Source organism: Drosophila arizonae, chromosome X, assembly GCF_054131065.1.
Source record: "Drosophila arizonae isolate 15081-1271.41 chromosome X, UAZ_ARI_1.0, whole genome shotgun sequence".
In the NCBI taxonomy this organism is placed as follows: domain Eukaryota; kingdom Metazoa; phylum Arthropoda; class Insecta; order Diptera; family Drosophilidae; genus Drosophila; species Drosophila arizonae.
Window position 1 is genome coordinate 12,600,014 of NC_142927.1, and position 21,292 is coordinate 12,621,305.

Consider the following 21,292-nt stretch of genomic DNA (forward strand, 5'->3'; position numbering starts at 1 on the left):
ATTTTAAATATATATAAAAATAAGCAAAAAAAATTGAAACAAGGTCTGAAATCATATCTTATATATACATATGTATATATAAGTAAATGTGAGTGTAACTAAAACATATGCACAATAAATAGTTAACATTTGCTTGGTGGTATTTCAGTGTCTGCGTGTGTGTGTGCATGTGTCTGTATGTGTGTACTAGCATATACATGTTAAACTAAATTAAATTAATTAATCTTTAAATCATTAAGAAAAGTCCATAAAATAAGCGTTTTCATTTGTTTTTTTTTTCACTAATCTTTTTTTTTTTTTTTTTTTTTTCTTTTGCTGTTCTGTGCGAGTGATAAAAATAAAATATAAACTAAAGAGAAAAATTTCAAAATTATTAAAATTGTTGACTCTCAACACTCTACTTGAAATACATTTTGAGTTATGTACGGAAGCGATATTTTAAAATTAATTACACAGAAATAAGGAAAGTAAATTTAAAAAAAAAGATGAATAAGGTCAAATCAGAGGTAGAAGTCAATTAGCTCTCCTAAATCCTTCTAAATATTCTTTTCTTTCTTTTTTTCTTCATCTTCATGTTTCTTGATTTGGCTTATAAATGTTTGAAAGAGCCCGGCGTGTCCGAAATGGATCGCGTCGTGGATTAGATTGGGGTTTTACACTTGGGTGGATGGAGTGAAAGTGAAGAATTGAAATGTATTCTAATAGTTGAACTCCTCCTGCTTCTCCGAGTCGCTGCGCAAATCATTCATGAGCGGCTCAAAGCATGACTTTGGTATCATAGTGCCGACTATTTTCTGTCCCTCCGTTGTCTTCATGCGTATCACCTGCATTTTGCTGTTGGAGCGCGTGTTCAGTATGTGCTCAACCCGTCCCCAGACGGACAGCACCGAGCCGGCCAACACATGATAGAGGCGCTGTCGAAGACCCACCTGCAAATGGATATCAAAGGGATTAGGTCTTCATCAGAGCGAGTCCATAGCTGATCCGGCCTTACCTCACAGTCGTTGCCCAGACTGACGTTGCGGCAATTGCCATTCCAATAGGCGTGGGAGCAGGTGTGCACCGAGGCATCGTATTGCTCGGTCCAATGCGGCTCGGCCTCCTCACTGCTGACCTTGCGATACTTCTTCTCCAGCTCAAAGAGCGATTCGTGGCGCACCTGCAGACCCGTGTTGGGCCGGTAGATCTGGCACATGATCTCCTTCTTGCTGCGTGTCTTCTTCTTCTGCGCCTTGCTGCTGCTGCTGCTGTCCGCCTCCCCGGAGTTGCGAGCCGCCGGCTGCTGCTCGATGACAACCACCAGGATAGCCGTGCGCTTGTGGTTGCGCAACTGATGCGACGTGTAGAAGCCCTCGTGCTCGTTAAACAGATCCGCATATCTGCCAGAGATTAGATCAAACCGATGCTCATCATCTGTCATATCCACCTATACACATTCGCTGTTCAACACTCACTTGTCAATGGCCTCCTGCCAAATCATGCCGCGCTCCACGCGCACCGTGTGAAGCTCTGTGGGCGCCACGCCTGTGGCATGTTTGCGCATGAAGCGGATCAGACGCACGCGGGTCACGTTCTCGCCGGCTGCGCCCAAATCTGAAAATGAACGGGGATTTCGAGTCAGATATGGCCTAGTAATAGCCTAGGTATATTCCCTCATCTGATTTCAAATAGCTAACTGCTATAGAAACTATGGAGAACCTATTCTCAAAAAGAATTATTTCCAAGCCAATTCTTCTTGAGAAACAAGTTATTTTCTTTCGTTGTTCTTTTGCTCTTCTTCTCTTTGCTCTGCCTTCTCTTTTCTTTTAATGTATTATCTTTCTACTTTAATATCTCTCAAGTTTTATGATTGCCCTTTCCTTCTGCTTTCCTATCCCTCTGCCGGTGGCCTTTTCTTTCAATTCTCCTTTTCTTTTTCTCTTCTACCTGCTTATCCATTTGCTTCTCTTTGCTTCTTTCTTAACACATTGCTCCTGCCTTCCACATTCATTTCCTCTCTCATTCTCATTTCATTAGGTTTCTTCTCCTTCTCTGCTTTTCTTCTTCTTCGTTTCACTCTCTTCTCAGTCGCTGTCCAACACTCACCAACAATGCCCAGATCGAAGCGTCCGCCACGCTTGGCCTGGTTGATGATGGCCGCCATGGTGTCCGTGAAGTATTTGAAGAGGCGATTCTGCAGGTCCACCGGACAGCCGAGGATGCGATTGAGAAACTTGGATATGTTGTTGTAGTCCTTGTCCAGGCTGAGCACGCCCGGGTGGCTCTCGCTGTTGACTATGATGCCCACGCCGACCAGGGCGCCGGCAATGTCCTTGAAGAACTCGCCATTGTAGTCGGTGGGCGGCGGCACCAGCGGTGTCTCATAGCCCATTATGGTGCGCATGACCGTCTCCAGAGCCTGCCGGCCGTACTTGTTGTCAATGTTGAACTGGGAGAGATCGCGCGTCTCGGTGGCGCGCCGATCGCCGTGCGTGAGAGCGCCCAGAGACTCCAGTCGCTTGGCCACCGTCGAGGCGAAACGCCGCTCGCCCGCCAGGTCCGAGATGAGGAATATGTACTCAGGCGCATTCACCTGGTTGGAGCGATGGGTGCGGCCAAACTGTTGGATCGCACGGTCCGCGGACCACGGCAGCTCCAACGTGATGTGAACGCGCCGTCGCTGGTTGAAGACGCGCCGATCGCTCTGCAGCGAAATGCCACTGGAGGCGGCCTCCGAGATGATGGCCACATCCTTCTGGCCATCCATGAAGCGTTGCTTCTCCGTTATGTTGAGCGTCTCGAGCGGCACATCCGATTCGGTGCGCGACTCATACTGAATGGAGCCGTCATCGCTCTGGACGACCCGACCCCGTCGGCCCGTCATCTCGGCCACGTTATCCGGCCCGCCCAGCTCGTCGATCAGCTGGTCCAGCGTGTTCGGCGGCAGGCGAGCGCCTAGCTTTTCGATCTTGCGCAGCAGCTCCTCCTTCATGGTGCACGCCCGCTCGATGGCATCCTTGGGCGGCGGGCCATAGTTCAGCTTCACGCCATTCACGCCCACCGGCGTCATCGTGCCCTTCAGCTCCTGCTTCTTCTGCAGCAGATCCTGGATCTTGTCCTGCGTGGACAGCTGCGGAGGCTTCCGGCTCTTGGCCGCGTTCAGGGCGGCGGCCACCGTAGCCGACATGGCTGCATTGTTGTTGTTATTGTTGTTGTGGTTGCTGCTCGTGTTGGGCTCCTTCTTGATGGGCTTCGTCTCCTTGCCCTTCTTCTTCTTGGCCTTCTTCTGGGTCTTCTTGCCGCTGGTCTTCTTGCTGCGCGCATTCACCCAGGGATCCATGTCGCTGTCGCTGCCGCTGAGAAAGAACGGATTGAAGTCGGAGCTGCAGTCGCTCGCCACGCTGTGCCTGTCGCTGTCATTGTCATGCTTGTCCTCGTCCTCGTCCTCATCGTCGTCGTCGTCGTCGTCATCCTCGTTCCGGTTCTCATCGTCGTCGTCGTCCTCGTCCTCATCATTGAACGCATCATCGCTGTCCGGCGCCTCGTCGCTGTTGTTGTCCAAATCCCCGCTGGACGTGTGCGCCGCCTCCTCGTCGCTGTCGCTGAACTGCCACGAGCCGCTGCGCTTCTTCTTCTTCGACTTGCGACTGCTCGCCGTCGAGTTGGCGCCCTTGCGCTTGCTCCGATTGCTGCTGCTGCCGCCGGTGGTGCTGCTGCTGTTGTTGTTGTTGTTGTGGAGTGTCTGGCTCGGCTCCTGCTTGACGGCCGGCACCTCGTCGTACAGACCCAAAATGCGATTGATCCGATTGCGATCGGGCGCTGGAAAATGACGCTCAACAAACGACTGGAAGACGCCTCTGCAAAGCAAGGGAAACAAATTTATTCAATTGCCATAATGCCACATAAATGGTAGGAAAAATATTCAGCTGAATTGGCTTGAGACTGGGAAAGCTTCTTCTTCTATTTATTGAAGCTTCTCTTTGTAGAAGAAGCTCCTCAGTAAACTGAATCAACGTTTATGCAAGCTTTTAAATTTGAGCTCATTACAACTTCTCTTTGACTGGATTAAAGCTATTTTAACGTTTCGTTTATTCCTGTGAAAGCTCATGAAAGCTTTTTCTATAGTTAAGCCTTGTTTAATGTTATGCCACTATAAAAACTCCAAGTTTAGTTTATCCCTATTAAAGCTCTTGAAAGCTTTTGTACTATAGGTAAGTCCCACTTAATATTTTTGCCACTATACAAGCTCATCTGACTAAATTAGTTTATCCCTGTTAAAGCTCATGAAAGCTTTTTGATATAGGTAAGCCGCATTTTATGTTGTGTCACTATAAAAGCTTCTCTGACGAAGTTCCTTACAGTTTTAAAGGAAAGTAAAGCTTTTCGAATCAAAGATCAGAAAAGCTTAGTTATTGCAGCTTCTATAACAGATAGTACACTATGCTCATGGAAGTTTCTCTTTTTCATTGCTCAAGCTCAAAGCAACTTCAATTTGTTATTGTTCAAATTCATTTTAGCTTCTTTCTCTTGGCCCGAACGATTTTTAGACAAAGCTCATGGGTAAGAGTTTCACTAAATATGTATTTTTTTTTACAACCCATGGAATCTTCTGTTATCTATTGTCAAAATGGGGTTGAGTTTTTTGTTCTAGCTCTGTCAAAGTTCATGAAAGCTTTGCTTTGTGTTTGTTTAAGCTCCTCACTCAACATGTTACATATATACTTAAGCTGTAGTTAAGCTCCTTATTGTTATATATTAGCTACTCTTTCGAATTGTTACAGCTGTTAGAGAGAGAGAGAGAGAGAGAGAGAGAGAGAGTGGGAGAGAGAGAGAGAGAGAGAGAGAGTGGGAGAGAGAGAGAGAGATAGTTTTCTCCCTTTATAAATATCGCTGCTCGAAAAAGAGTTGATCTATTAAAGTTCCCATCTTCTCTCTGCCAGCCGCAATGGCTACCATTAGAGTTCGACATTAAATGGAATTCAATCCGCACAGAAACTCACTTGGCTGTGGACACAAAATCGGTTAGTTCGCCATCATCGCGTTCCAGCTGATCGAGAGTTCGCGCCTCGCCCGTGGACTGGAGGCCGATGACGACGCACTTGCCGTATTTGATGGATTCGCGGGCGATGAGCACCGCATGATTGACCTTGGCCGCAATGCAGAGGTACTTGAAGAAGCGCTGATGCGACGACCAGAACTGTCCCCACATTGTCTTCTTCATGCGGCTCTCGGCGTCGATCAGCTCGGCGGCTTCCGTGAACTTTTGCATCGCCTCCACCCAGAGCTCGACGCTCTGATCGTAGATCTTGCGAAACTCCTTGGAGAGCGGCACCTCCTCGATCTTGAAGCTGACGCCCTTGAAGCTCAGCTGGCGCGCTATGTACATCCCGCGCAGCTTCATGTCCATGGCGACGATTTCCATGGCACCGACGCCGCTGCACGAATCAATTTATAGAGGAGAGGAGATCGGATTAGACTCGAGGCTAGAAGAATTCCATTTCATTTTGACTTGAACTCACCGTCGCTCCACGGCCGTAATGAAGTCCCCGAATGTGGCAAAGGCCGTGCCCTGGCCCCACAGGCCGAGCCGCACCATATAGGCCATGTTCTTCGGCTCGGAGGCGCCTGTGGCCGACGCATAAACGACTCGCGCCTTGGGCAGCTTCTGCTGCAGCTCGAGCACCGTTTGGCCCGTCTTGGTGGGTTTGCCCGAGCCGACGGGACACAGGTTTTTCGCCTTGTGGCACTCGTCGAAGATGATGAGACCCTCGAAGTCCTCGCCGCACCACTGCAGCAGCTGGCGGAAGCGCGAACGGTATTTGCCCGTCTTGTTGTTCGACTCACCAATCAGCGCCGAGTAAGTGCTAAAGATGACGCCGCGCTTGCAGTTGTTATTCGCATCGGAGCTGATCTTGGCGTACTTAAACTGTTCAAGCAAAGAGTTCATGCAATTGGATTAGTTCACATATCTCGAGGAGTGTGGCAAATAACTCTACGTTCACTCTCACTAATAATGGCTTCCCTGAATGTCTTTTCATTTGTGAAAAAGAATAGCTTAAGTAATTACCAAGAAATTACTTTTGCAATTCGTTAAAGCAAAGTTAATTACGTTAGTAATTACATATGCACATAGACACATTTCTAAGGCTATACTCATTCTTTGGGCTCTTATGGTCTTGTTCTGCAATAATTGACAGTTACTTCTACTTCTTCATCACAATTACTCAAGTAATGAAATCATCTAAGCTTAATTACTTCAGTAATTGTGTTTACACAGATTCCTTCCTACAGCTCTTAAGGCTTCTACATATACCCATTCCTTTCCAATGACGTCACTGAATCAACTTCTTTATCTCAATTACTCAAGTAATGAAATCATCTAAGCTTAATTACTTCAGTAATTGTGTTTACACAGATACCTTCCTACAGCTCTTAAGGCTTCTACATAACCCATTCCTTAACAATAACTTTACTGAATCAACTTCTTATCTCAATTACTCAAGTAATTAAATCAATTGATCCCAATTACTATAGCAATTGTATTTAGACATTCCTTTCAGCTTCTAGAGAGCATTAGATCTATACGCAATCAACTCTTTGATAGTTTCCACTAATCAAGCTCCGTAATTGAGTGGTTAATTACTCAATTACTTCATCATCTAATCTAGGTAGTTAGGTATATTTGTGACTGTCTAGCACCTTATTGAGCGCATGGACCTCGATGCGTGTGGCTCCAATGTCGCTGAGATCGCGTTCCGCATCGTATTTGAGATCATTGGAGACGGATATCCAGAGCGCCTTCTTGCGCCCCTTCAGATAGTTCTCGTAGATGATGCCGGCGATGGTGCGACCCTTGCCCACGCCGGCGCCATCGCCAATTAGGAAGCCCGCCCGACTGTTGTCAGGCAGGAGATGGTCATGCGCCTGCGATGCGTACGTAATGGACTCCAGCTGCAGGGCGCTCAGCTGGCCGCTGTTGATGGTTTCGGCGGGTATGGACAGCTTGTAGTAGACATCGCACGGCTCCACGGAGCTGAGCGAGGCGGTCTCCACGACCGGATCCGGATGCTTCTTGCCCAGCTTCACTGTGAGAGCAGAAAGAGATTGCACATCAGGGATCGTTCGACGACTGTGCAGCAGTGGCAGAGCTCGGATACTCACGTTTGGCTGGCCAATAGTCGGCGTATGTCTCGGCCACTCCCATCTCCTCATAGTCGACCTCATCCTCCTCCTGCTGCACGTAGACAGCCGCCGTCGCCGCATTGGCATTCGCCACAGCCGCATTCTGCAGCTGCAACTGTTGCAGTTGCTGTTGCTGCAGCTGCTGCTGCTGCTGCTGTTGCTGCTGCTGCGACGGCATTCGCATCGGCTGCATGAACAGCTGCGTCATCACATGATTGGGTATGCCGCTGGTCAAGTACTCCGGATTCAGCGAGATCAGCTTCTGCAGCTTCTCCAGCATCATGGTGTTCACCTTCATTCCGCCGCCCGCTGCGCCAGCGGTGGCCCCCACCTGGGGCGTGGCACCGCCAACGGCGCTGCTGCTCTTCAGTGTGGCGCTGGCAGCAACACCTGCTGCCATGCCCACCGGCTGCGGCTTGAACGGCGTACGCATGGGCGTGGCACCGCCCGCATAGCTCACTGCAAGACAAGTGTGGGGAATTGGGTTTGTTTTTATGTCGATCGTTTCGGATGTTGATGTGAGAATGTGGTTGCAATTCGAGTGCATGTGAAAGACAGAGAGGGAGAGACAGTTGGAGCGAGAAGGAGAAGGGCAGATATGAAGAAAGCCAGATGGAGAGACAGTTAGAGGGAAAAGGAGATAAACCAAAGAGAAAGAGAGTGAGAGGTGTAGATAGGTGAGAGGGAGAGATGGATATGGGCAGACAGAAAGAGAAGGACAACCCATATCCGATATGATGAAGGAGAGGAACAGAGAGGCAAGCAGAAACAGTGTGTGATATGAATAGAGATAGAGAGAGTGAGAGAGAGAGAGAGAGAGAGAGAGAGAGAGAGAGAGAGAGAGAGCGAATGTGTTTCATGTGATTAGTAGAGCAAACTAATTGCATTTTCAAAGTAAACTAATCAATGGATTTGTTAGTCAGAATAAGCTATATATTTACATATACATATACATATTTAGTGCTTGCAATGAGTAAAAGTATTTTCAGGATTCTCTCTTAGGTATACGAGATCCGTTCAAAAAGTATAGGAAATATTGAGAGGGTCCATCAACTTGCATTCAAACTAAAGATGCTCCCCAGCGCATTCCCCAAACCTCACGCCCCTTGACTTGATGAGACTCAATAGGGGACGAAAAAGAAACAACAACATTTGAAGCAAAACTTTGAGCCCTGTCTATATTATCTCTATGTGCATCATATAAAAAGTTGTAGTCCGAATAAATAGTCAACAGAACAAAGAAACAAAGAAACAACGAAACAAAAACATGTGTATGACGCTTAATGGCAGTTTGCCATGATCTTCACTTGGACTTCCTGCGAATACGTATCAGCACAGCTTGGACAAGGGCCAGGATGTTGTGTAGACGACGACTTGTTGAGCAGGATGTTCGCTTGATGTCATCGTCCCTTTCCTTGGTGCACCCACTAAGCGAGGGTGACGGATGTTGAGAAGTTGCCCTTGTCAAGTACCATCTTAGAATCAACGGAATGTATAAATATTGCGAACTAATTCACGGCATTCGAAAGTTTCTATTATAACAAAATAAAAAAGGAGAATTTTGTTTTTTCTGATTTTCCGAAAAAAAAAAAACTTAAATTTTGGAAAAATGCTCGACATGTGTTGAGCTCTATATTCAATTTGAAAGTGAAGAGAAATAGTTCCAGATCCCAGCCACAACACAGCCTCGATTCCAAAGCCTACTCATCAAAAAAAAAAAAAATCTAATTTTCGTTTTATGCTCGATTCCAGGCCTACTCGGTAAAAATCAATATTGCCCCGATTTGACGTCCCTAGACTTCACTTTTTGCAACAAAGGATGAGAGAGAAAATCAGACAGCAGCGAAAGAGGATCATGAACAAACATGATTCAGAATATTTTTACACCTTGAACCCATTGAAAATGGGAAATCAGTGTATAATGGTTTTGTGAACAGTATGTAACAGGCAGAAGGAATCATCGATGATTAGGACGATGAGCTGAGTCGATGTAGCCCTGTCCGCCTGTCCGTATGAGTGCGTCCATCTCAGAAATTATAAGAACTAGAGAGCAGTACAAGATTATCATATTTTTTCGATAACTCATCCGATAACTTTTTTATCAAGAATAATCGAAAAATTGGATAGTTATTTTAGCCTAATTTGAACACTTTTAGACCTGAAGACTTCAGATTTACTGTGTATAAGTTGATGGATGCGAATATTTTGTAATTTACAGATTTTGGATACCACGCATCCTCCCACCCCCTTCGCATAATTTCGTAAAAAACGTATATCAAGTACTAGAGACTTTTACTTTGGATGCCACACACGATTTAAACATATGATCATGCACTGAAAGTTTTATAAAGATAGTCCATCAGCACAGTGCGTGTTTATACGTACGTGTGGATGCGCGTGTGTGCATAAAAGAAGTGCAGAATGAGTAGAATATCAGCTTAGAGGGTTCAGGGTATCTCCCAGTCGAGCAGTCTCGACTGGAGCCGCCTTACTTGTTTTATTTTGTATGTAGACTTCATGCGAAAGTTTTAAAAAGAGATTTAACATAAAAACGAAACTAAATAAAAACTTATGATGAGGACAACAAAAATTTTCCAGCTAGTGACACTCCGCCATAGAATGATCTTTAGTGGTACTTCCACCATAGCGGAGACCTTTCGAGCATCGCCACCTTGGAGAGGGTCGGCTGGGGCAAGGGCAAGGGTGGCGGGAATTTGAAACGATTCAGGTACAGTGAATAGGAGGACTTTTTGTACAAGAGGTTCGTTTGGAGCAATCGTCGATTGATCTCTCTCAGTTTATGAGCCGACTCAGGTGAACGCTTTTTTACCTTTGGCAATGGACCAAAGTGCTTTTCCATCGCTTTATTCATGTTGAAAAGTGGTGGACCCTTGACTTTGCTCTTGGGCGACGAGACGAAGCTAAAATTTTGATAGATTGTTTTGACGTTTTTCTTAGCTGGGGCCGGAGCTGGCTGGGTAATGTCGACCTTTGGTTGCAGATGCGCCTGTGACTTATTCACTGTCAACGGGGGGGTGGGTTGGGTCTCTGCGACGCTTTGCGATGCCGTATCCTTCAAAACTGGCTGGGGCTTCTTGCAATTTAACAGCGAGGGGCGCAAAGAGGAGTCAAATGACATGATAGATGAGCAAGAGAAACGTTTGTCTTGCTCCTTCCGGAAGCGCTTGCAACGCAAGTCCAGCTCATCGGGCAGATTCGCGCAAAAGCTGGGGCGTTCTTCCAGGTAGGCCTTGAAGTTCGTCATCATGGGACGCACCTTCTTCAGGAGTCGCTTCATACGCCTCACAAAATGGCCATGATCGGCGCGCGTACTGTCCAGCCGTGGCACCAGATGCTCCACCAATAAGGTCTCTAGTCTGTTCAAAGAGTTGCCATGCAGGCAATAGAAGCGGTCCATTGCGTTGCTGAACAGCTCCTTAACCTGACGGTCCACTTGCTCCTTGACGTAATCATTGGTTGTCATTGATAAGGCCCTTGCCTTGAGGAACTCACGAAATAAACGTGACGATTCAGAATGCCTTGCCTCAACGCTGCTACTCGAGATCATCGGAGTGGATAATTCTTGCGAACTGCTTTCCTCCATGGTTGACATTCGAATGGTTTTAGTAAAATTAAATAAAACAAGAATATTTCTTTTTTTTCCGAAAAAAAAAAAAAAAATAAACATCAAATTTGGAAAAATGCTCGCCTTGTAATGAGTTGTAAATTCAGTTTAAAACTGAGGAGAAAAGTGTTCAGCTCTCAGCCACAACAAAGCCTCGATTCCAAAGCCTACTCAGCAAAAACCAAATCAAACTCAAATACAGAGCATACTCGATCATCGACAAGGTAAGGCGAGCATCAATAAAAGTTTCATGACATTTGAATGCCTAGCAGTGCGCGCCAATGTTATTAACAGTGCCCATAATGGCACAGCAGTGTGAATCGACATAAGGGCTGCCAGCCGCTGCTAATACAAATAGAAAGATCAAAATGCCAATAACAGAGCGCGCCACTGTTATTAACAGTGTTCATTAAGGATACGAAACGGTTGCACTTACGAGCGTTGCCACTTTTCTCAAGTCACATGCAAAAGCAATAATTTTTTAATGTAAACACACACACACACACACGCACACATAATGATTAGTATTATTTATGTTTTTGTTTTTCTTGGTTGTTACCAACATTACAGGACTTACTCTGCGCCAATAAAGACGCGGCCATATTGAAATTGGCAGCAGAGGCGGCTGAAGTCGAGGCGCCGCCGCTATTGGCAAAGAAGCTATTGCTGCCGTTATTGTTGTTCAGGTTGTTGTTGTTGATCAGGTTGTTGTTGCTATTCACTGAAGATCCTTTGGAGGCGACATAGGCGGCCAGGCTCATCAGATCGTTGGTGCTGAGGCTGTTCAAATAGTTGCCGGCGCCGCTGTTCAAATAGGCGCTGGCTGCACTTAGGCCGGCAGCGCTGCCGCTGCCGCTGCCACTGCCAATGCCGGCGCCACTTGCGCCAATCCTTGTGTTATTGGCGCCGCTGGCCGATGCTGCTCCTGCTGAACCAACCAAAGCAAAACGAAAGGAAACAAAACGAAACAAAGCAACAACAACGACAACAGCAACAACCAAAACATAAACGAAAATCAAATCAAAAACAATCAAAAATCAAATCAAATCAAACCAAAGAGCGAACGAAAGAGCGAGCGAGCGGGCAAACGAGATCATGAAACCGTTTGAAGTGGAGCAGCGAAATGAGGAAAAGAGAGTGTATGGGCGAGAGAGAGAAAGAGAAAGAAGACAGCAGCATTAATTTCAAGTTGAGCTTGCGAAAATTGTCTCGCGTATTGCGCGCGTATGTGTATGTATGTATGTGTGCGTGTGTGTGTATGTAATTGTGTGTGCGCGTGGGTGTGGGATATGTATTTGTTGAGTACACGTATCTGGTCACACTTACCCGCCGTCAATTTCTTTGGCATGTTGTTTGGGCTCTTGTCCGCTAGGGCGACTTTTGTTGTTATCGTCGTTGGCAGCGCGGTAAATTTGCCGCCCACAATTGTTGGCTTTGCTGTATGCGTCACAATCGTTGGCCGCAGCACGGTAATGTTATTGCTGCTGTTGTTGTTGCTATTGCTGTTGCTGGTGTTGTTGCTGATGTTGATGATGTTGCTGCTGTTGATATTGTTGCTCAACAGCAAGGAATTTGGCTTGCTAATGCTGTTCACTTTGATGACGTTGTTGTTGTTGTTGCTGATACTACTGTTATTGTTGTTTTTGTTGCTAGTGCTGTTGTTGTTGTTAATAATAATGTTGTTGCTGCTGTTGCCCAGCTTGAGAAAAGCTTCGCTTATGTTGCTGTTGTTGCCGCTCAGGCTGCCGGCTTGCCCGCTGTTCGCCTGTTTGTTGGCAACGTTGATGCCAACTGAGCTGCGAATGTTTTGAGCGTAGGTAACTGCAGTGTTCAGATCGCGACCACCGCCTGAAAGAAAACAAAACAACAATAGCAAAACAGTTAATAAACGAATCATCAAGTGCAATCTCATATTTGATTTGTCTGCAGTCTAATCAACAACTAAATGAATTCCCTCAAAACTGTGACTTGCCTTTCGGAATTATCAGGTGGGCGTGGCAGCAGCATTGTAGTTGGAGTAAGAAGAGAGAAGGAAGAAGTTGTTTCTGAATATAAGCAGCTCGAACTGAAGCCTAGAAGTATGCTCTGTCCTACATATATTTCTTGAGAAGCGCAGAGAATGGAAAATACAGAAAAGGCTATCTACACTATTCTTTTAATATAAGCTTGCAAACTACTGGACCGATTTGTCACACTGCAAAAACTCTGGAAGATTTGTATTAAAAATATATGTTTTTTATCCTAGCCACGTTCTTTTCCTATTCTCGATATGCTTAGCTGAAAGTGCTTCTCTTTAAACTATGCATTATTTCTTCCACTTTTTAGTCCACCACAACTTTTACTTTCGTAACTTTAAGAAATTCGTATGTACTAGATTCAAATATACATATATATATATGCTAATCAAAATATATATTTTGAATCGATTTATTTGCATTGCATTATGTGCACCAAGGCCCCAACCATCTCAAGCATCTTTCAGCCCCCTAATGAAGAAGTAGTATCCCATCTCTCTTGCGACCATCGCATCTTGCTTAGTGTTATGTATAGAGCAGTGCCCGCCCACTTTATGATGTCCACGCACACACAAACGCACACATATTATAGATATGTATAATGAGTATATAATTAGCAAATACTTGTAGACATTTGCGACTGCCTATGCACATACGTAGAGTGAGCGAGAGAGAGAGAGAGAAAGGAAGTAGGGATGGGTGCGTGTGTCTTCGTCTCCTGCATTTACCTGCGAGCAGGGGCTGCATTAAGTATACGCCCCCACTCAAGACAGTCTGTCTTGAAGCGCTCCTCCACTCTTTCCACTCTCATATTTAATTGACATTGAAATTGAAAATTGAGTAAGAGTTGCGGAATGCAAAACCAACATAAGCGTTGGCTAATTGTCTACAACCTATTTGGGAATGAAATGCCAAATTTGGCAAATTTCTCTTTATCTGATCTTAACACAGATGCAAAAATCAAACGACTTTTATGCAATTTTAATTAAAAAGTTTATTTTTTATGGGATTGATGGACCTACAAAATGTATGTGCCTTTGTGATTATGAAAATAATTTTGAATTACGATAACTAAATCGAGAGTCGATTATGCAAATTGTTTGTTGACGTTATCATTCGATAACTTTGGGTGTCGTCGACCTGTTTTAATCAATATTTATATTTCAAATTGATATTAGTTTTTCTATATATGCCAGATTTTATTTCGACTAGTTTAAGTTCTAGAATCCTCGATGAGTACAGTAAAATCTGTCAATACATATGCAGGTACATAGATCAATCGAAATAATTTTTTATTAGTCTGTATTCATATTTTATTGACAGGTCAAAGATTGCGACCCGAATGACGGGATTATGCGTCTTAATTGGCAGCTGAAGAGGCATAAACATATATAGATATATAAGTATATAATAATACATATACATATAGGCTTTGCAGCTCATCTATAATAGATAGTTAATTAAGCCCTTGCGTGGGAGGCTCTGCATTGAGACTTGATATGCATACAACGTATACCCAATGCAATATGGAAACAAACAGTCGAAGACAACAATTGGATTTACACAGATGCACTCATCAATCTATAAAATATATACATGTGTATATACACACGTGTACATTGCTGCTAAAGCAGGGCGATTCGCATCTGCATATATAGACATAATTAATGGCATATATGGACAGCAAACGTATATAGATGTGAATACATAGAGACGCAGATATATCTATATATATAGAGAGATATATAAAGGGAGAGCGAGAGAGCAAGTGAGCTGCACATCATACATATATCACATATCACACATCGCATATAAACCATATCGAATGCACGCTGATTATACAATTAACTATTTCCTTTTGCCAACTCGATTGCCTGCAATTCGATTCGTCTTGCAGCTGCACACGGTAATTGTTTATTAATTACTATTGATTACTAAGTTAAAGCCAATGCCCAACCGATGCAATCCAATTAGCAATGACAAATTACTTGAAACCTTTAAAGAAAAGCTAATTTTCGATATAAAAGTACTCAAAATTAGCAAATATCACAGATCTGAATTTCGTTGTGAGTGTGTTTTCCACTCGATAATTAGATTATCAAACTCATCCAATGCGAATAAAAGGCATATTACTAGACAAGTAGAAATAAAAGTTTCTGAGCTGATAACTATTTTGAATAACTATTGCCAAGTAAAAAGGCAATAGCAATGGTAATCGAATAATCGAGCAATCGATTGTCGTTGGATCGTAAAAATAGATTATACATTATTTTAAGAACTTTACATATTCTACATATAGTTATACATTATTTTATGAATTTTTCCTTTCAATAACTTTAAACTGCTTGAAATTTATAGGTGTATCTCTCTCTTTTTCTCTCTCTCACTCTCTCTTTCTTTTCTCGCTTTTCCTTTCCTTCAGATACGCACTGCTTGAGCAATTAAAATTGTATCAATATATCTCATGATTGCAATATAAAGATTTTTCTTAAGTGAATTGGCTATGCGAAAATAGTTCTGATAAATCAACGATTTGAGAACTCTACCAAGGTTCTGCTGTCTAAACCTTAAAAAGTTATTAGGCTTATTTGTGCATACACACCGATACACACACAAACACACACACAGCCGTTTGCTGGCATTTCGGGAATATGCAGAGCCAGCTCCGCGTCTACTTGTTACACCCACACATAGCATATAACACAGGTGAATTAGATGCTATTCGAGCCCAGGCGAAAATCGTCTAACAAAAACTATTTCTGTTGCCTTGTCGACCCTTTTTGCACCAACGGCAAGGGTAAAGTTTGTGTGCGGGTCGAGGCAGGGCCGGCTCTAACTTTAAGCGACAGCTTGTCTAGAGGTCCTGAACCCGAAACTTTTAACAAGCAAATCGAATTCCAAATTTTAGAAATTTTGCAGGAACTTACCGGGCACTTCTATTTGATCTGGATCTTCATCGTCATCGAAATCAGAGCCGGAATCATCGTCATCGAAATCGTCGTTATCATCGGCGTCCAAAAAACTTTTTCGCTTTTTCGATGTCTGCAAAGAAAAAAACAATTATTGCAAAATTGAAAATTTTTTGAAATGTAAATGTAAAAACTGAAGAAAAAAAATTGATAAATATTAAAATTAGATAAATTTAATGAGGACTGAGATTATATGTATCTATATATTTTACTTATAAAATATGCATATAGAGAAGATTCCACATATTTTGAATAGCTTTTCACAATTTAAACAAGCCAGCATTAGTTTGAGAATTTCTTTAGTCAACTTTCATTCCATACATCATTCCTTTTTTCTCTTTTTTTTTTGACAGTGTAACGGCACGCATAGCAAAACAAACGGAAAAAATATTCACACAGCTGGCTTTAAGAAATCGCACTCAAATTTCAGGGGAATCACCACAAAAAAAAATTTTAAGAGAAAAAAGAGAGAAAAAAATGTAGCACACTTTTGAGCACACACACACAGACACAGAATGCCAGACACTCACACACATACACACGCACACAGAGAGTCAAATGCAAAAGAGAGCCAGCTAAAGCGCGAGCGAGATGGCGCTATTTTACACAGTTGTTTAGAAAAAACGGCACAAAAGCACGAGAAAAAAACGGAGCGAAAAAAAAGCCAACAAAAATGCGGCAGAATTTCGAACAGTCTGGCAACGTGTGAGGCTGCTGGCTTCAGTTGCCCAGTTGCTTGGCTGCAGCTGAGGTCAGTTGCAGGTGACGCCACTTAACACTTGCCACACTTGATTTCCACTGGTACGGCTACGGATAGGTCTACGGCAACGGGTACGGCTATGACTACGACTGCAATTTGCGACTGTTCCTGCGCTCGTGTTGGAGGCAACTACGCCATGCCGTGCTCCAGTGTGTCTCTCTCTGCCCCGGCCAGCCAGGCAGCCGAATTTCCATCAGGCCATCAGGCAACACACGCTTGCAGTTTTTCGGCGTTTTGCGTTTGCCCACGGCCCACGGCCCACCTAGCACTCTCCACTCTCCATTTAAAGCGCTCTAACCCCAATCAACAGCCGCTCCGCTCCCACTCCACTTCTCTTCTGGTTATGGCAGAGGCTCTAGCAAACACCCCTTTTGAATATTTCACATTGCGCGCGGGGGGCGCTCGGGTGGTGGGCCCAACTTTGAAACGGTCAGGAGCGAACGAACGGACGGACGGGAGAGCGGGCAGGCGGGCGGTCGTACGGTAAACCACCACTCGAATAACAACGCACCAAACGGGCACAGAGTGTGCACAGTGGTGCAAAATATATTGAAAATGTCAGCAATGACTGATCAAGGTTCATAATTATGTAGAAAGTCGTTTAATCGATTAATAAATTATCGATTGACACACTGTTTAGTTACATGTCTAAGACAAATATTCTATTATAGTAAAAGTTTAGCAGATCTATATTTATACATAATTGTAAATAACACATTAGTCATAAAATAATTCTTGAATGATACACGAATACATCAAGACATATGTAAATATATCGATTGCTTACGCAAAAAGGCAAATGTATACTATCGATACCCTATCGATACACATACTATTGTGCTATATTGCAATTAAGTAAATGCATTTATCACATTTAAGAGTTACTTCGATAAAATAATTATCGATAAGTCACAAGTAAACAATATATATAGGATTTATACGATACTTTAGTATAATTAAGATATTGTCCCAACATTAAAATAAGTAATCAATTGATTTTAGCTAATTAAGTCTAGATTAGTTTCAATATGTTTATTTATCGATAAATCTTTAATTTTTAATCTATATCTATTTTTTATTATATTTAAAACAAACTCAAAGCAGTTTAAAAATATAGCTATACGATATGTATAGCTGTAATACTTGTATCGATTAATTATCGATATATGTACATACATATACATGCTCTCATTTATAAATTAATTAACTTATGAGCGCCCAGTGTGCCGCATAACTCGAGAAAGGGTTGAATGTTAAATATTACCCCAACCCTTACACACGCACACATGGACACACACACACACACATTCGCGCGCACTGGCAACGAGGCAGTGGAGAATGTTTGGCATGCAGAGATACCGAACACTACGAACTATGAGCACCGAGCTGAACTGAAAACTACGTGGCATGTGCAATGTGGCCGTGCCAACCCCCAGCAAGAGGACAAGCACCCTATGGGCGCACGCCCCTCTCTGCGCCGCCTCCATTGTTAGTGGCTGAAACAAAAGGATTGCCTGGTTAACTAACGGCGGCCTACTCAGTGGAATGGAGGGGCGCAGGCCCAGATCGAAACGGAGCCCGAGGAGGCAGCAACAGCAGCAGCAGCAGCAGGAGCAGTAGCGGCGACAATGAGTGGAACGGAGGCAAAGGATACACAGGACACAGCGCATGCAGAGCGGGCAATTAGAGCAAGATAGCAGCAAACAGCACCGCCGAGTGGTTTACGACTAGCTGAAGCCAAGCGCCGAGCCAGCTTGACTGTAAGCCTCCGCCATGGCCTCTGCCCCAGCCGCTGCCTCTTGCCCTTCCTCTTCCTCTGCTGCTCTCTCTGCTCCTATACATAGAGATAAATCAATGACTCGGTAGCTAGGCAAATCGCTGAAACAGAAACAGACCCAGACCCAGACCCAGGCCCAGGCACTGGCACAGGCACAGGCACAGGCAGAGGTACAGGCATTGCACCACCCGAAAACTCACCACGCACTAAACTAATTGTAAACTACAGTAAGGTCTCGATATGAGCAACCTGACACAAAAAGGACGTAGCTTGATGACGTATGATTAACAATCCGTTTGCAAGCGGACTTTAACAATATATTTGCAACTTGAATAACTTTCCGGGCGGATCAGTCTTAGAACAAATTTATAATCTATAAAGATTTTGAGGGGACAAACTATTCTACACATCTACATATGCATTTAATATAAGGAGTCCCTATCTCCCATATCTTATAAGAGATAGAGACAAAAGAGATAGTGCCTATAGATATAGAAGATCCTCAATAGAATAAACGTTAAATACGAGAGAAAGAGAGAGAGAGAGTAAGAGAGAGAGAGAGAGAGAGAGAGAGAGAGGGAGAGAAAGAGAGAGGGAGAGAGACAGAGAGGATATAGAGGTATAGCTAGAGAGAGAGAGAGAGATAGAGAGGATAAGAGGTATAGCTAGAGAGAGAGATAGAGAGATGGAGAGGATATAGAAGTATAGCTAGAGAGGGAAAATTGTTGGCGGAAGAGATATAAAAAGATAGGAGATAAAGAGAAAGATAAAAAGATAAGAGATAAAGAAGGAGATAGGTATAGATATAGAAATAAAAGAAGAAAGAGAGAGAGAGAGAGGGGGGGGGGGGGAGAGAGAGAGAGAGACTGACAAAAAGATAAACATAGAAATATATAGAGAGAAAGACAACATTTCGAACATATAACATCTATAAAGATGTAGGAGAGAATAGAGATAGATATACCAAAATATTGTTAGAATAAAGATCGCTATACTGTTTACTGCTCAAGTCTATCCAATAAGACTATAAAAAGCTAAGTTGAATTTCGATGAGTTTTGAGAGAGAGAAGGAGAGGGATCTCTAGAGAAATAGCTACAGAAACTGAGCCGCAGTTAGAACGAAATATTAACGATCAATAAATTGTATTTTTTACATAAATGAAAAATGTGATTAGTATTTTACTCATGTATTATTTGTTTTTTTTTTTTTTAGCAATATATTATTCTTAAATTTAAATTTCAATGCTCCTCGCTAAGTATCAAGATGAGGCGCATTTAATTGGCCAAGTTAACAAGCATCTCGAAATAATTTCAATTAATCCTGTTGCACGTTCATCCACCCATGCCACAAATATTGGGGCATGCAACACATTTTTATTGTTTTTTTTTCTACTTGCGGCTCCTGTGACACACAAAATAAAATCACAACGAATGACCTTGCGAAAAAGAACACAAAAGCCCAAACCGCTGTGTGTGTGTGTGTGTGTGTGAAAAGGAAATACATCAACACGTTGTTGAATTTGCCAAAAACGGTGAAAATAACAAAGGAAAAAAAATAATATAAATATATGAATATACATATATTGAAAGAGAGAGAGAGAGAGAGAGAGAGAGAGAGAGAGAGAGGAGTGAGAAGGAAGCGAGAGTGAGAGTGAGGGAGAGAAAATGCAGCTTAAGGGTTGCGAAAAACGAAAATAAAAATAAAAACAAAAAAGAGAAATGGAAAGGAATAAAGAGCAAAAAACATATACAGTGTGCACACGCTACAACAGATGTCAACAGGCTGTACGAAATGAAGTGAGAAAGGATGAGTTATTAATGAATGAATATTTAATTAAATATTTATATATGTATATATTGCAATTATTTACTATAAGCAATGCAAATATTGATTTCAACTTAAACAACTTCAAATATCTGTGACTACCTAAACAACCTTTAGTCACCAGCCTAAAGGACTCTATCAATGTTCTTCTGGAACTCTCTTCCTCTTATTAGTGATGCCATCTTGTTGAGATTGTGTAACGAGGATGCCACATCGCTCGAGAATGCTTCTCATGCAACTCTACATATATTTATTTTCATATTTTAAATATCGTTCTATAGCTCACCTATATTCCACCGGAGCTAATTATAATATTTGTATATACATTTATATTATTATGAATTAGATCTGTTTCCCTAGCAGTTGCTAAACGTTAGAGTAAGCAAATAGAATTCCACGTATTTCTCGCAGCTGCAAGTAAATATGCAATCACATCACAGTGCACTTTGGCCTAAATAGACTTTTAGCCATCGTCTATCTGCAATTTGGACTGTGCTTAGTTCCATTGTCGATCAACAGTTTGAACCATATATATTGCAAATATATCTCCATCTTTCTCGCTCGTTATATATATATAGCTCCATGCATGGGTATATATAATATGACTCCAGGCAGGTGCACAAGCGTGGGCGGCATTTACCCCTTTGCGTTGACGCATGCGTCGCTGGGCAAACTGAATTGCAGCGAATGACAGCAAAGGACGAATGTCTGATAAATAAGCTGCCACTAAGTAGGGGAAATATGTTGGGAGTGGCATCAACTGCTGCTGCTGCTGCTGATTGCTGCTGATTGATGTTGCTGTTGTTCCTGCTGCTGCTGCTGCTGCTGGCAGCAATCCCTACTAAGAAATGCCTTTTCCACCCATTTACTGCGCTGACCTGAGCAAATTGTTGCTGCACATACAGTGAACATTCCTTTAGAGGGAAGAGGATATAAAAAAATTCACAAAGTACTGATAAGCAGTTAGCAATTATAAATGCCTAAACATTAAGAAGTAGTTCTCACAAATGTATATAAATATAATTTTTAAATTATAATTATAATTTTTTATTTTTTAGTTTAATATATCTAACTTATGCAAGTTTTCCTAGATCTTTTCCTTAAGCCAAAATATTTTTAATTAAAAAAAAAAATAAATAAATAAAAATAAATAAATAAAT

At 42.9% G+C, this 21,292-nt stretch overlaps 1 protein-coding gene across 1 annotated transcript; it reads right to left on the reverse strand.

Annotated features, from left to right (window-relative positions):
- Positions 1–265: 265 nt before the first annotated feature.
- sno (Protein strawberry notch) lies at positions 266–21,044 on the reverse strand. Its single transcript, XM_089473290.1, has 13 exons — positions 21,036–21,044; positions 16,554–16,577; positions 15,729–15,843; positions 12,113–12,634; positions 11,364–11,714; positions 7,141–7,620; positions 6,679–7,064; positions 5,499–5,905; positions 4,980–5,414; positions 2,086–3,836; positions 1,455–1,593; positions 995–1,379; positions 266–929 (listed from the first exon to the last, which is right to left on the reverse strand). The coding sequence occupies exons 1-13, from the start codon at positions 21,042–21,044 to the stop codon at positions 699–701; spliced, it is 5,235 nt and encodes a 1,744-aa protein (XP_089329416.1). The 3' UTR covers positions 266–698.
- Positions 21,045–21,292: the final 248 nt, after the last annotated feature.

Excerpts from the sequence above, each read along its gene's own strand:
- sno (XM_089473290.1), bottom strand. Across the intron at positions 12,635-15,728 it reads AGATCAAATAGAAGTGCCCG|GCGGTGGTCGCGATCTGAAC; the intron begins GTAAGTTCCTGC and ends GTTTTCTTTCAG. Across the intron at positions 5,906-6,678 it reads AGGTCCATGCGCTCAATAAG|TTTAAGTACGCCAAGATCAG; the intron begins GTGCTAGACAGT and ends TTGCTTGAACAG.